The sequence below is a fragment of the Mustela nigripes genome, chromosome 4 (genome assembly GCF_022355385.1).
Source record: "Mustela nigripes isolate SB6536 chromosome 4, MUSNIG.SB6536, whole genome shotgun sequence".
Lineage (NCBI taxonomy): Eukaryota > Metazoa > Chordata > Mammalia > Carnivora > Mustelidae > Mustela > Mustela nigripes.
In genome coordinates this window covers 85,343,555-85,358,094 of record NC_081560.1, presented here as the reverse complement: position 1 = coordinate 85,358,094, position 14,540 = coordinate 85,343,555, and the positions used below count along the sequence as shown (strand labels likewise).

The 14,540-nt window shown below is 38.1% G+C and overlaps 1 protein-coding gene across 2 annotated transcripts in view; it reads left to right on the top strand.

Moving 5' to 3' along the window:
- Positions 1-14,540, top strand: part of FBXL13 (F-box and leucine rich repeat protein 13) — a 251,841-nt gene that overhangs the window by 84,517 nt on the left and 152,784 nt on the right. For both annotated transcript variants that reach the window (XM_059396979.1, XM_059396981.1), the window contains one exon: positions 10,690-10,785. In XM_059396979.1, the coding sequence (XP_059252962.1) occupies positions 10,690-10,785 (96 nt within the window). The remainder of the gene's footprint in view (positions 1-10,689; positions 10,786-14,540) is intronic.

Below are 14,540 nucleotides of genomic sequence, written 5' to 3'. Positions count from 1 at the left end.
CAGGTCATGATCCCAGGGCCCTGGGATCGAGTCCCACATCGGGCTCCTTGCTCAGCAGGGAGCCTGCTTCTCCCTCTGCCTCTGCCTGCCTCTCTGTCTGCCTGTGCTCACTCGCTCTCTCTCCCTCTATCTCTGACAAGTAAATAAATAAAATCTTTAAAAAAAAAAAAAAAGAAATACAAAGGTTTAAGAGACTACTTTCCAGGGGCACCTGGGTGGCTCCGTGGGTTAAAGCCTCTGCCTTCGGCTCAGGTCATGTTCCCAGGGTACTGGGATCGAGCCCCACATCGGGCTGTCTGCTCCGTGGGGAGTCTGCTTCCTCCTCTCTCTGCCTACTTGTGATCTGTCAAATAAATAAATAAAAATCTTTATTAAAAAAATTGTATTCCAATAAATTAGACAACCTAGAAAAAATGGATAAATTTATAGAAATATATAATCTTCCAAAACTGAATCAGGAAAAAATAGAAAACCTGAACAGACCAATTACTGGTAACAAAATTGAATCAGTGATTAAAAAACTCCCAACAAACAAAAGTCCAGGACCAGATGGCTTCACAAGTGAATTCTACCAAACATTTAAAGAAGAGTTAATATCTATTACCAAACTATTCCAAAAATAGAAGGGGAAGGAAAGCTTCTAAATACATTCCACAAGGCATAATAATAATAATAATAATAATACCACATTACACTGGTACCGAAGCCAGAGGGGGAAAACAACAACAACAGAAGAAAACTATAGGCCAATATCCCTGATGAATATAGATCCCCCCAAACTTAGTAATATATTAGCAAACCAAATCAACAATACATTAAAAGGATATTCAACATGATCAAATAGGATTTATTCTGGGGATGCAAGGATGGTTTAACGCTTGCAGATCAGTTAATGTGTACACCACATCAGCAAAAACTAAGGATAAAGATCACATGACCATCTTAATGGATGCAGAAAAAGCAAGTGACAAAATTCAACATGCATCATGATAAAAACTCAACCAAGTGTGTTTAGAGGGAACATACCTCAGCATAACAAAGGCCATATAACAAACTCAGAACAACATCACACTCAGTGGTGAAAAACGAAGAGCTTTCCCTCTACAATTAGGAATAAGACAAGGATGTCCACTATCACCACTTTTATACAACATAGTGCTGGAAATCTTAGTTGTAGCAATCAGATAAGAAAGGGAAATTAAAGGCATCCAAATTAGTAAGGAAAAATTTCAACTACCACTATTTGCAGATGACATCATACTATACATGAAAAACCTTGAAGAATCCACCAAAAAGCTACTAGCAGTAATAAATGAATAAGTTGCAGGATATAAAATTAATATACAGAAATCTGTTACATTTTATTTATTTATTTATTTATTTATTTATTTATTTTGAGAGAGAGGGAGAGTGTGTGTGTGCAAGCAGAGGGGAGAAGGAGAGAATCTCAAGCACACTCCATGCTGAGCCTGGACCCTGATGCAGAGCTTGATCCCACAACCCCAAGATCATGACCGGAATTGAAATCAAGAATTGAATGCTCAACTGGCTGGGCCCCCCAGGTGCCCCAGAAATCTGTTGCATTTTTATATACAGATAACAAAGTAGCACAAAGAAAATTTAAGTGAACAACTGCATTTATAATCGCACCAAAAAAGACTCTGATGGCTAGGAATAAACTTAACCTATGAGGTGAAAGATCTGTATTCCAAAAACTCTAAAACATTGATGAAAGAAATTGAAAATGACACAAACAAATGGAAAGACATACTGTGCTCATGGATTGGAAGAATTAATATTGTTAGAGTCCATACCACAGCTTCAGTGCAATCTCTATCAAAATATCAATAGTATTTTTCACAAAACTAAAACAAATAATCCTAAAATTTGTATGGACTACCAAAAACCCCAAAGAGCCAAGGCAATCTTGAGAAAGAAGAACAAAGCTGGAAGTATTACAATCCCAGATTTCAAGATATATTACAAAACTATAATAATCAGGGGCACCTGGGTGGCTCAGTGGGTTAAAGCCTCTGCCTTCGGCTCAGGTCATGATCTGGGGTTCTGGATTTGAGCCCCACATCGGCTCTCTGCTCAGCGGGGAGCCTGCTTCCCGCCCCCCTGCCTGCCTCTCTGCCTACTTGTGATCCCTGTCAAATAAATAAATAGATAGATAGATAAATAAATAAATCTTTAAAAAACAAAACCCTACAATAATCAAAAGAGTGTGGTACTGGCACTAAAACAAACATATAGATAACTAGAACATAATAGGCCAGAAATAAACCCATACTTATATGGTCAATCTACAACAAAGGAAGCAAGAATATACAGTAGGGAGAAAAGAGTCTCTTCAGTAAGTGGTGCTGGGAAGACTGGACAGCTGCATGCAACAGAATGAAACTGGATTACTTTCTTACACCAAACACAAAAATAAATTCAAAATGGATTAAAGACCTAGATGTGAGACCTGAAATCATAAAATTCCGAGAAGAAAACAAAGGCAGTCGTCTCTTGGACATCAGTCTAAGCAACATATTTATGGATATGTCTCCTCGCAAAGGAAACAGAAGCAAAAATAAACCACTGGGACTACTCTAAAATAAAAACCTTTGTACCACAAAGGAAACCTTCAATAAAGTGACAAGGCAATTTACTGAATGGGAGAAGATATTTGCAAATAATATATCCAATAAGGGGTTACTATCCAAGATATATAAAGAACTTATACAACTCAATACCAAAAAACCAAGTAATCCAATTTAAAAATGGGCAAAGGATCTGAAGAGACATTTTTTCAAAGAACACATACAGATGGCCAACATGAGATGCTCAACATCACTAATCACCAGGGAAATACAAACCAAAACCACAATGAGGTATCACCTCATACCAGTCAGAATGGGTAAAATAAAAAGGCAGGAAATAACAACTATTTGTAAGGATGTGGTGAAAAGGAACCCACTGTGGGCAGGAAGGCAATTTGCTGCAGTCATTGTGGAAGACAGTATCAAGGTTCCTCAAAAAATTAAAAATAGAAATATCAAATGATCCAGTAATTTTACTACTTGGTATTTACCAGCAAAATTGGAATTACTAATTCAATGAGATGCCTGGGTGGCTCAGTTGGGTAAGCATCTGCCTTTGGCTGAAGTCATGATCCCACAGCCTTGGGATTGAGTCCTGCCGCAGGCTCTTTGCTCAGTGGGGAGCCTTTCTCCCTCTGCCTGCCACTCACCCTGCTTGTGCTCTCTCCTTCTCTCTCTCTGACAAATAAATAAATAAAACCTTTTAAAAAATTAAATAAAAAAACCCCCACTAATTCAAAAAGGTAAATGAATTCCTATGTTTCTTGTAGCATTATTTACAATAGCCCAGATGGAAGCAACCTAAGTGTCCATCGAGAGTTGAAAGGATAAAGAAAGATGCGATATATATAAACAATGAAATATTACTCAGCCATAAAAAAAGAATATTTTGGGGCACCCGGGTGGCTCAGTTGATTAAGCGGCTGCCTTCTGCTCCGGTCATGATTCCAGGGTCCTGGGATCGAGCCCCGCATCAGGCTCTCACCAGAGAGCCTGCTTCTCTCTCTCCCCCTCTCCCTGTCACTCTGCTTACTTGTGCTCTCTCTCTAGCTGTCAAATAAACAAATAAAATATTTAAAAAAAAAAAAGAATATTTTGCCATGTGGGACAACATGGATTGACCTAGAAGGTATTATGCTAAGTGAAAGAATCCAGAGAAAACAAATACTATATAACTTCACCTAAATGTAGAATCTAAGCAACAAAACAAACAAAAAAAGCAGAAATTACTCATTAATACAAAAAAATGATGGTTGATGGAGGGGAGGGCATGGGGGCATGGGCAAAATGGGTGAAGGTACTGGCTTCTAGTTATGGAATGAATAAGTCAAGGGAGTAAAATGCACAGCATAGGGAACTCAGTCCAGGATATTGTAATAGTGTGTGTGTGATAACAGACAGTAGCTACAGCTGTGAGCACAGCATCATGTATAGAGCTGACAAATCGCTGTATTGTCCACCTGAGACTAACGGAACATTGTGTGTCAACTATATATTTCAATTCAAAAATAAATTAATTTTAAAAAATAGACCTGAATTCCTCCTCCTTAACATCAGTCTATGTGTCATAGTGAGGGGTTCTTATAGTCTTTCATTCTTAATTTTCTCTTCATTACAACGGGAGTATTACCCAGAGTGAAAAAGATCCAGCTAAAATATGGTACTGAACAAGATGAACACAAATGAAAGGAAAGTTGATAGGTTCTAATAATAACAGAGGGAAAAACAGTAAAGCAAAAACATTTGGGGTAATCTTTGTTTCCTAAGCAGTGAATTTTGTTAAACTTATTGTTACTAGATATACTGGGATAAATACTTCTCTTATAATTCCACACTATTTATCCTGTTTTTATATGCTTTCTTTTCTCCTTTCCTAACTTTATCTATTGGATTTAAAAATCTGCTTTATTCCCGTATTTATGCTTTAGAGAATACACATTCTATTTCTACTATTTCTGTGGTTTCTCTTAAATATTTTTAACATGTGAAGTTACTTGAATAAAGCGAATTATTACCTATGCTTTCTTCCTCATAATTACTACAACTTAGAACACTTGAAGTGATTATTCTCTAGTCAGAATATTAGTAGTATCTAGTGTTTTTATTCCACCTCGTTTTTTGTACACCACATTAGTCATGTTTTTTAAGGTTAATGGCTTTACCCCTATATACTTAATTAGTTTCTTTGTCCATCATTCTATTGCCATCTCACTCTTCTCTTCTGATTCCAATGTCCTGTAGAAGTTCTTTTGTAAAGGGTCTGTTACAGATAAACTCTCTCAATCTTAGTCTCAAAATGCCTTTACTTAATGCTCGTCCTTCAGTTGTAATTTACTTCATGAAATGTCGGAGACTGGTAAGTACTTTCTGCTGATGTCCGCTTTCTCACCATCTCTGTCTCTGGATGAATTTAATGTGGTCCCTTGCTTTCGGCCTTTTGCCACTTTACTACAATGCCATAGGACTTTTTGAGTTTCCTTTTTGGGATTTCTTTTGCTTCTTGAATAGGAGAACTGTTTCTTCTCATTAGTTCTAGAACATGCTCATCTGTTGTATTTTTAAATTTGCCTATATTCCATTCTCGGCTCTTTCCTTCTAGAAATTCTATGAAGATGTATATAAAATGTTGGATGCTTTCATGCTATGTAATGTGCCTCTTAATCCCCTTTATATTTTTCATCTCTTTATCTTTCTGTGCCTTATTCTCTGTAATGTCTTCTGATACATAATCCAGGTTGCCAGTTCTCTTGTCAGCTGTGTTTCATCTGCTATGTAACTCATCTACTGAGTTTTTAATTTCAGTCATTCTGTTTTTAATTCCCATGAATTTTACTTGGTTCCTTTATCAATCTGCCCAGTCCTATTTCGACAACAGCTTTTTCAAAAACCTATTTTTCTTTTTAAGTCTTATATCATCTTAATGTTTTCATAATCACAATCTGACAATTTGATTTAAGAAGATATTTATTGTTTGTCTGTTTGACTCCTGGATTTTTTTCCCCTCATATGTTTTGTAATTTTTATTGAAAACGCATTTTTTGGAAGTGGAATTAATATATAAGAATCCTATAAGATGTGGTTTGAAGATGTGCCTCTTTAGAGAGGTGGTTATTTATTTCTGCCAAATGTCTAAGTTACCACTGAGTTGGAAGCTCTTCGCATGTTAATGTATTAAATCCAATTACAAAGGTAATAAATTCACAATGGACCCCACAAATAATTTAAATTCAAATTCCAGTCCACATGATACCTGGTCTTTGGTTATAAATTTTGGGGATTTTTTTTTTGTTTGTTTTAAATCCCAGGCTAGATACCCTAGTTTTTTTCTTCACCAATAGGTAGTAGTAGTAGTTGCTTTAATCTTCTCTATTTAATAATCCTGGATTTCTCTCTATTTCCCTCTTTCTTAGACTCAGTTAGGACTTCCAACTTTGTACAAGACTGGTAACTTTTTCTGTCCCTGTGTGGCCAGTGAAATCTGAAATCTCTTTGTCATGAAATCTATTTGTCATGAAAAGCAGCAACCATCCCCACTGCTTCCTTAGCCAGAACAACTATGGTATGAACACCTTATTATGAGTCTGGGTTTACCAAGATTGTGGGCCTGGATATTTTCCTTACTTTCTTAAAAACTCAGGTATGTTAAAAACAAAAACAAAAACAAAACCAGTTTGTTTTAGAGAGTAGAAAAGTAGCTGTCAAGGGCTGTGGGGTAGGGAAATAGGGAGAGGTTGGAAAAAAGGGTACAAACTTTTGATGAAGGATAGTTGGAAGAAAGGCAGGCAGGGACAAGGCCCCCGCCCTGAAAGGTAACCGCTAAAAGGATTTTACACCACCCTGGGAAGAGCGCTCCACCCTTCCCCACTGACAGAAACCTGACTGGATGACAGGTGCAGGCGGGTTAATCAGATTGGAACAGTGAACCAACAAACCCATAGAAACCCCTAGACTAGAACCTCAGGTGGCAACCCTCTTGGGTCCGTCCTCTCCTTCTTTGGGAGCTCTATTATTCAATATACTTTACTATTGCTCAATAAAAACTTGCTTTGCTGCCCACCACAGTCTGCTCCACCTCTTCTTTCTCCGAAGCAGCCTGACCAAGGACCTGGGGCATCATAGGAAAAGAAATCCTGTAACACTTGCAGCTATAAGATGTATAAGGTCTGAGGATCTCATATAAACATAGTGATTATAGTTGATAACAATGTGTTCTATACCTGAAATTGGCTAAGAGAGTGGAACTCAAATGTTCTCACCAAAAATAATAAAGATAAATATGCGAGGTGATGGATATGTAAATTAACACATTAATTAACCTTAATTAAGGTGGATCCTTTCACTATGTAAATGTATAACAAATCACAATGTACACTTAAAATATCCTGGATTTTGGGGTGCTTGGGTGGCTCAGTTGGTTAACTGTCTGCCTTTGGCTCAGGTCATGATCCCAGGGTTCTGGGATCAAGCCCCACATCAGGCTCCCTGCTCAGTGGGGGAGTCTGCTTCTCTCTCCCCTGGCTCTTGTGCACTCTGCTTCCCTCTCAAATAAATAAATAAAATCCTTAAAAAATATCTTGAATTTTATATGTCAATTAAGCCCAATAAAGCTGAAATTTAAAAAAATTTTTAAGGGTGCCTGGGTGGCTCAGTCAGTTAAGTGTCTACCTTCAGCTCAGGTCATGATCCTGATGTCCTGGGATCGAGTCCCATGTTAGCCTCTCTGCTCATCGGTAAGTCTGCTTCTCCCTTTGCCTGTCACTTCCCCAGCTTTTGTGCATGTCTCACTCTCTCTGTAAGAAGAATAAATAAAATCTTTAAGAATAAAATAAATAAATAATTTCTTAAAGAAAAATATATTTTTGGGTAAATACTTCGTAGTGCAGTTGCTGGGTCATAGGGCAGCTCTATTTTCAACTTTTTGAGGAACCTCCATGCTGTTTTCAGAGGGGCTGCATCTGCTTGCATTCCCACCAGCAGTGTAGGAGGGCTCCCCTTTCTCCACATCCGTGGCAACACCTATCATTTCCTTACTGGTTAATTTTAGCCATTCTGACTGGTGGAAGGTGGTACCTCATTGTGGTTTTGATTTGTATTTCCCTGATGCCAAGAGATACTGAGCATTTTTTCATGTGTCTGTTGGCCATTTGTATGTCTTTGTAAATGTCTGTTCATGTCCTCTGCCCATTTCTTGATTAGATTATTTGTTCTTTGGGTGTTGAGTTTGATAAGTTCTTTATAGATTTTTGGATACTAGCCCTTTATCTGTAAGTCATTTGCAAATATCTTCTCCCATTCTGTAGGTTGTCTTTTTCCTTTTTAAAAAGATTTTATTTAATTTATTTGTCAGAGAGACAAAGAGAGAGAGAGCACAAGAAGGGGAAACAACAGGCAGAGGGAGAAACAGGCTCCCCACTGAGCAAGAAGCCCAATGTGAGACTCCATCCCAGGACCCTGGAATCATGACCTGAGCCAAAGGCAGATGCTTGGACGTCTAACTGAGCCACCCAAGCATCCCGGTTGTCTTCTGGTTTTGTCGACTGTTGCCTTTGCTGTGCAAAATCTTTTTGTTTTAATGAAGTACCAATAGTTCATTTTTGCCTATGTTCCCCTTGCAATGTGTCTAGCAAGAAGTTGCTGCAGCCCAGGCCACAGAGGTTTCTGTCTGTGTTCTCCTCTAGGATTTTGATGGATTCCTGTCTCACAGTGAGGTCTGTCATCTATTTTGAGTCTATTTTTGTGTGTGGTGTAAGAAAATATTCCAGTGTCATTCTTCTGCATGTGGCTGTCTAATTTTCCCAACACCATTTGTTGAAGAGACTGTCTTTTTTTCCATTGGGCATTCTTTCCTGCTTTGTCAAAGATTAGTTGACCATAGAGTTGTGGGTCCATTTCTGGGCTCTCTAATCTGTTCCAGTGATGTGTGTGTCTGTTTTTGTGCCAGGTTGATTACAGCTTTGTAATAGAACTTGAAGTCCGGAATTGTGATGTCACCAGCTTTGGTTTTCTTTTTCAGCATTCCTCTGGCTATTCTGGGTCTTTTCTGGTTCCATACAAATTTTAGGATTATTTGTTCTATTTTCTGTGAAAAAAGTTGATGGTGTTTTGATAGGGATTGCACTGAATATGTAGATTGCTCTGGTAGCATAGACATTTTTACAATATTTGGTCTTCCAATCCATGAGCATGGAACATTTTTTCCATTTCTTTGTGTCTTCCTCAATTGCTTTCAGGAGTGTTCTATAGTTTTCTGAGTTCAGATCCTTTGCCTCCTTGGTTAGATTTATTCCTAGGTATCTTGTGTTTTTTGGTGCCATTATAAATGGTATCGACTCCTTAGTTTCTCTTTCTTCTGTCTCATTGTTAGCATATAGACCCAGCAATTGCACTACTAGTATTTACCCCAGATACAAATGTGGTGATCCAAAGGGGCACGTATATCCCAATGTTTATAGCAGTAATGTCTACAATAGCCAACATATGAAAAGAGCCCAGCTGCCCACTGACAGATGAATGGATAAAGAAGATGTGGTACAGGGCACCTTGGTGGCTCACTTGGTTAAGCCACTGCTCAGGTCATGATCTGGGAGTCCTGGGATCAAGTCCCATATTGGGCTTCCCCTGCTCTACAGGGAGCCTACTTCTCCCTCTCCCTCTGCCTCTCCCTCTGCTGGTGCTCTCTCTCTTTCTCTCTCTCTGTGTCAAATAAATCAACAAAATCTTTAAAAAAAGAAGATGTGGTGCACACACACACACATAAATAATAATATTCAGCCATCAGAAATGATGAATACTTACCATTTACATCAATGTGGATGGACCTAGAGGGCATTACACTAAGTGAAATAAGTCAGTCAGAGAAAGACAATTATATGATCTCACTCTTATGTGGAATTTAAGAAACAAAACAGAGGTTCATAGGGGAAGGGAGAAAAAATAAAACAAGATGAAATCAGAGAGGGAGACAAACCATAAGAGACTCTCAACCAAAGGAAACAAACTGAGGGTTGCTGGAAGGGATGGAGGTGGGGGGATGGAGTAACTGGGTGGTGGACATTAAGGAGGGCACGTGAGTAGTGCCTGGGTGGCTCAGTTGGTTAAGCATCTGCCTTCAGCTCAGGTCATGATCCCAGGACCCTGGGGCTGAGCTCTGAGTTGGGCTCCCTGCTCAGTGGGAGTTCTGCTTCTCCCTCTCCCTCTGCGCCTCCCTGACTCTCATGCTGTCTCTCTCTAGCTGGCTTGCTCTCTCTCTCAAATAAATAAATAAAATCTTAAAAAAAAAAAAAAAGGAGGGCACACGATGTAATGTGCAGTGGGAATTACATAAGACTAACGAATCACTAACTCTACCTCTGAAACTAATGATATATTATATGTAAGCTAATTGAATTTAAATTAAAAAATAAATATTTTTAGAAAGCTTTGTTTTAGCATTTACTCATGTTTTGTATCAAGAGGATTTGCAGGTTGCCTAGTCTATCATTTTTCCAGAAACAGAAGCCAAGATGGGTTCATTGATATTTCCTAGGAATCCGTTAACTTTAAAACAAGAATCTAGTTGGGACACCTGGGTGGCTCAGTGCACTAACCCTCTGCCTTTGGTTCAGGTCATGATCTCAGGGTCCTGGGATCAAGCCCCGAATCAGGCTCTCTGCTCAACAGGGAGCCTGCTTCTCCCTCTCTCTGCCTGCCTCTCTGCCTACTTGTGAAATCTCTCTGTCAAATAAATAAATAAATAAAATCATTAAAAAAAAAAGAATCTAATTAAATTCAGCAAACAATCATCGAATGCCTTCTATGTAGCAGCTACTATTTAGGGAAATCACTCATTTGCTAACAGAAACCACTTTCAGTCTGAAAATAAATCTGCCTATCTTCTGCCCCATCTTTCTGTGATTATCAGTTGCAAAGATCACATTATAACAAAGGCATCATTAGATAAATTCTAGTAGTCTAGATAAAGTTCCAGCATTTAAATCCCAGCCAGGACAATATGGATTACCTTATCATCATTAACAACAACCCAACAAAAAAGGCAAGTGGCAGAGTTGCACGCAAATTCACTTAATTTTCAAGATTGTGTATTTCTCTTCTTTGTGTTTAGATTTTCGCCTACCTCACTTTAAGAGATATAATAATATGTGGTCAAGTTTGTCACTCCTGGATGCTGATGACACAAGGAAGCTCATTATGGAATAGTGTGAGTAGACACTACTTGAAGCTGTGTTTTTACTGTAGTTCTTAAAGGAGAACAGCCTGCTATAAAGCCAACTGGCCTAGGGACTACTTTTTTCCCTGCTCCCCCCATTGGGCCACAGAAAGTAGGTGCATTTGTTTTTCTTTTGCCCAGGCACAAGCCCAATGGATAACATAGAAAGATAACAATGTTATTTTTAAGACAGATACTAACAGTATTTTCTAATTTACATGGTAGAAATAAATCAAATATTCTTTTTGGAAGGAAACCTAGCTCCATTATATCTGAGTAAGATTTAACATTGTCTAACTCAGGATGCTGCTGAGATAAATTGAGGAAATGTAAGTAAAGTGCTTACTGTGGAGCCTGGCACGTAAGCAGCACTCAATAAATATTAGCTGCTATTATTCGTTCACAAAAGTAGCACAAAATATGGAGTAAAAGAAAAAAGACTGAGCATGAAATGGGGCTAAACTATACAACATTAAAGAAGGCTTATTTGATATTCTTAGGGTGTCTGCATGTACACAGATACACATACACTCTGGCATTTTCTAATATGGACTTCTAGGCTGGTACCTCTTTACTATTCTTGTCATTGTACTATTTTTATACTATTCTTGTAACCTAGAATGTCTCAATTCAATGAGACACTGGGGAGAGATCTCAGCCAACCACAAAAAACAAGCGTAAATTTCCTTGTTGACTTCTCTTTTCTGTTCCTTGGAGGATACTTTAATCTCTGTAGTCATTTATGCCATCAACCAATGTTGCCATGGCAACAGTTTCCCTGTTTCCTAATGTCCCATCAGTAGCTGACTTTACCACCCCTCCTTAATAGCCAACGATTAGAGGAATAATGACATCACGTGCTCAGACTGACCTATGAGTAGATGGCTGGAACCCTTCAACAAAAATTCCAAAAGTTAGACAAAGAAACTAAGGTGCCATTTGTAAATCAAGTCAATATCTTGATGTTCCATTCTTGGCTTTACTATTCCACACTCACCTTGAGCAACAATGGCAAGAAGAAAACATACTTCTGTCTCAGCTAACCCATCTTGGCTTCCAAATGTAATATGCCTGCCTTAAGTTAATTTTTTCTTTAAGGCAGTGATACTCAAACTTCAGAATGCATCAGAATCATCTGAAGGGGTTTTTAAAACAGATTGCTGACTGCCAAACCTAGAATTTCTGACTCAGTAGATTGGGGGTGGGGCTTAAGAGTTTGTATTTCTAACAAGTTCCTGGGTGATACTGATGCCGCAGTTCCCAGGACCATACTTTGAGAATCACTGGTTTAAAGTAATAAATCTCTTTCTTATGTGACATATTGGGGATGTTAGTTTTTGCTTTGGAAAACCTGTAAGAATAAAAAAATGAATCCAAGTGATCAGAAAGAGAAAGATCATGTACAATATTAAGATCAGAACAAATCCTGCAGAAGCCTTGCAGGAAAAGCTGACACTTTTGCCCAGAGACCTCATTAGGTAAAGCTGGAGAAAATATGAGCACATGTCAGTGAAAAACAAAGCCTGGATAGGAATTTAAGTTTCTTTATGTTCAGCAAATTTCCCTCTCCACAATTCTTCATTGTTCTTCATCTTCTATTAGTTTTACCTTCATTTGTGAGTGCTCAAATATGGTACAACCATAACAAACATTTTAGCACAAAGAATATCTTTGTTCAGATGGCAATGAGAGATTGGAAGTTCATAAACGTAACCTTTAAATTTTCATTTATATATTTTTAAAAATTAACATAGAATGTATTATTTGTTTTAGGGGTACAGGTCTGTGAATTCTCAGTCTTATCCAGTTCACAGCACTCACCATGACACATACCCTCCCCAATGTCCATCACCCAGACACCCCATCCCTCTCTGGCCCCTGAACCCCCAGCAACCCTCAGTTTGTTTCCTAAGATTAAGAGTCTCTTATCATTTGTCTACCTCTCTTTTATCCTGTTTCATTATTTTCCCCTCTTCCCTTGTTTCTCAAATTCCACATATCAGTGAGATCATATGATAATCATCTTTCTCTGATTGACTTATTTCACTTAGCATAATACCCTCTAGTTCCATCCACGTCATTGCAAATGGCAAGATTTCAATTTTTGGTGGGTACATAATTTATATGTATATGTATGTATACACACGCACACACACACACACACACACACACACACACATATACATACATACATATATATGTATGGCTTTTCCCATGGTTTGGTATTGTGTATGTGTGTGTATATAAACAATGTATATATATATATGGCTTTTCCCATGGTTTGATATTGTGGACATTGTTGCTATAAACTATAAATACTGGGGTGCAGGTGCCCCTTAGGATCACTACATTTATGTCTTTGGGGTAAATACCCAGTAGTACAATTGCTGGGTCACAGGGTAGCTCTATTTTAAACTTTTTGAGGAATCTCCATACTGTTTAGCAGAGTGGCTACACAAGCTTGCATTTCCACCAATAGTGTAAGAGGGTTCCCCTTTTCTCCACATCCTTGCCAACATCTATTGTTTCCTGACTTGTTAATTTTAGCCATTCTGACTGGTGTGAGGTGGTACCTCACTGTGATTTTGATTTGTATTTCCCTGATGCCAAATGATATTGAGCATTTTTTCATATGTCTGTTGGCCATTTGTATGTCTTCTTTGGAGAAATGTCTGTTCATGTCCTCTGCCCATTTCTTGATTGAGTTATTTGCTCTTTGGGTGTTGAGTTTGATAAGTTCTTTATAGATTTTGGACACTAGTCCTTTATCTGTAAGTCATTTGCAAATATCTTCTCCCATTCTGTCAGTTGTCTTTTGGTTTTGTTGACTGTTTCCCTTGCTGTGCAAAAGCTTTTTATTTTGATGAAGCCCCAATAGTTCATTTTTGCCCTTGCTTCACTTGACTTTGATAATGTTTCTAGGAAGAAGTTGCAGCAGCTGAGGTCAAAGAGGCTGCTGCCTGTGTTCTCTTCAAGGATTTTGATGGATTCCTATCTCACATTGAGGTCTTTCATCCGTTTTGAGTCAATTTTTGTGTATGGTTTAAGAAAATTGTTCAATGTCATTCTTCTGCATGTGCTGTCCAATTATCCCAACACCATTTATTGAAGAGACTGTCTTTTTTCCATTAGACATTCTTTCCTGCTTAGTTGAAGTTTTGTTGACCATAGAGTTGAGGGTCCAGTTCTGGGCTCTCTATTCTGTTCCATTGATCTGTGTGCCTGTTTTTGTGCCAGTACCATACTGCCTTGATGATACAGCTTTGTAATAGAGCTTGAAGTCTGCAATTGGGATGCCACCAGCTTAGGTTTTCTTTTCCAACATTTTCTGGCTATTCAGGGTCTTTTTTGGTTCCATATAAATATTAGGATTATTTGTTCCATTTCAGTGAAAGAAGTTGATGGCATTTTGATAGGGATTGCACTGAATGTGTAGATTGTTTTAGGTAGCATAGACATTTTCACAATATTTGCTCTTCTAATCCATGAACATAGAAAGTTTATCCATTTCTTTGTGTCTTCCTCAATTTCTTTCATGAGTATTCTATAGTTTTCTGAGTACAGATTCTTTGTCTCTTTGGTTAAATTAACACCTAGATACCTTATGGTTTTGGGTGCAATTATAAATGGGATTGGCTCCTTAATTTCTCTTTCTTCTGTCTTGTTGTTGGTGTAGAGAAATGTAATGATTTCTGGCATCTCCATTTTATTGCCTTCCCTGAATCAATCCTGTTTGGTTGATGATA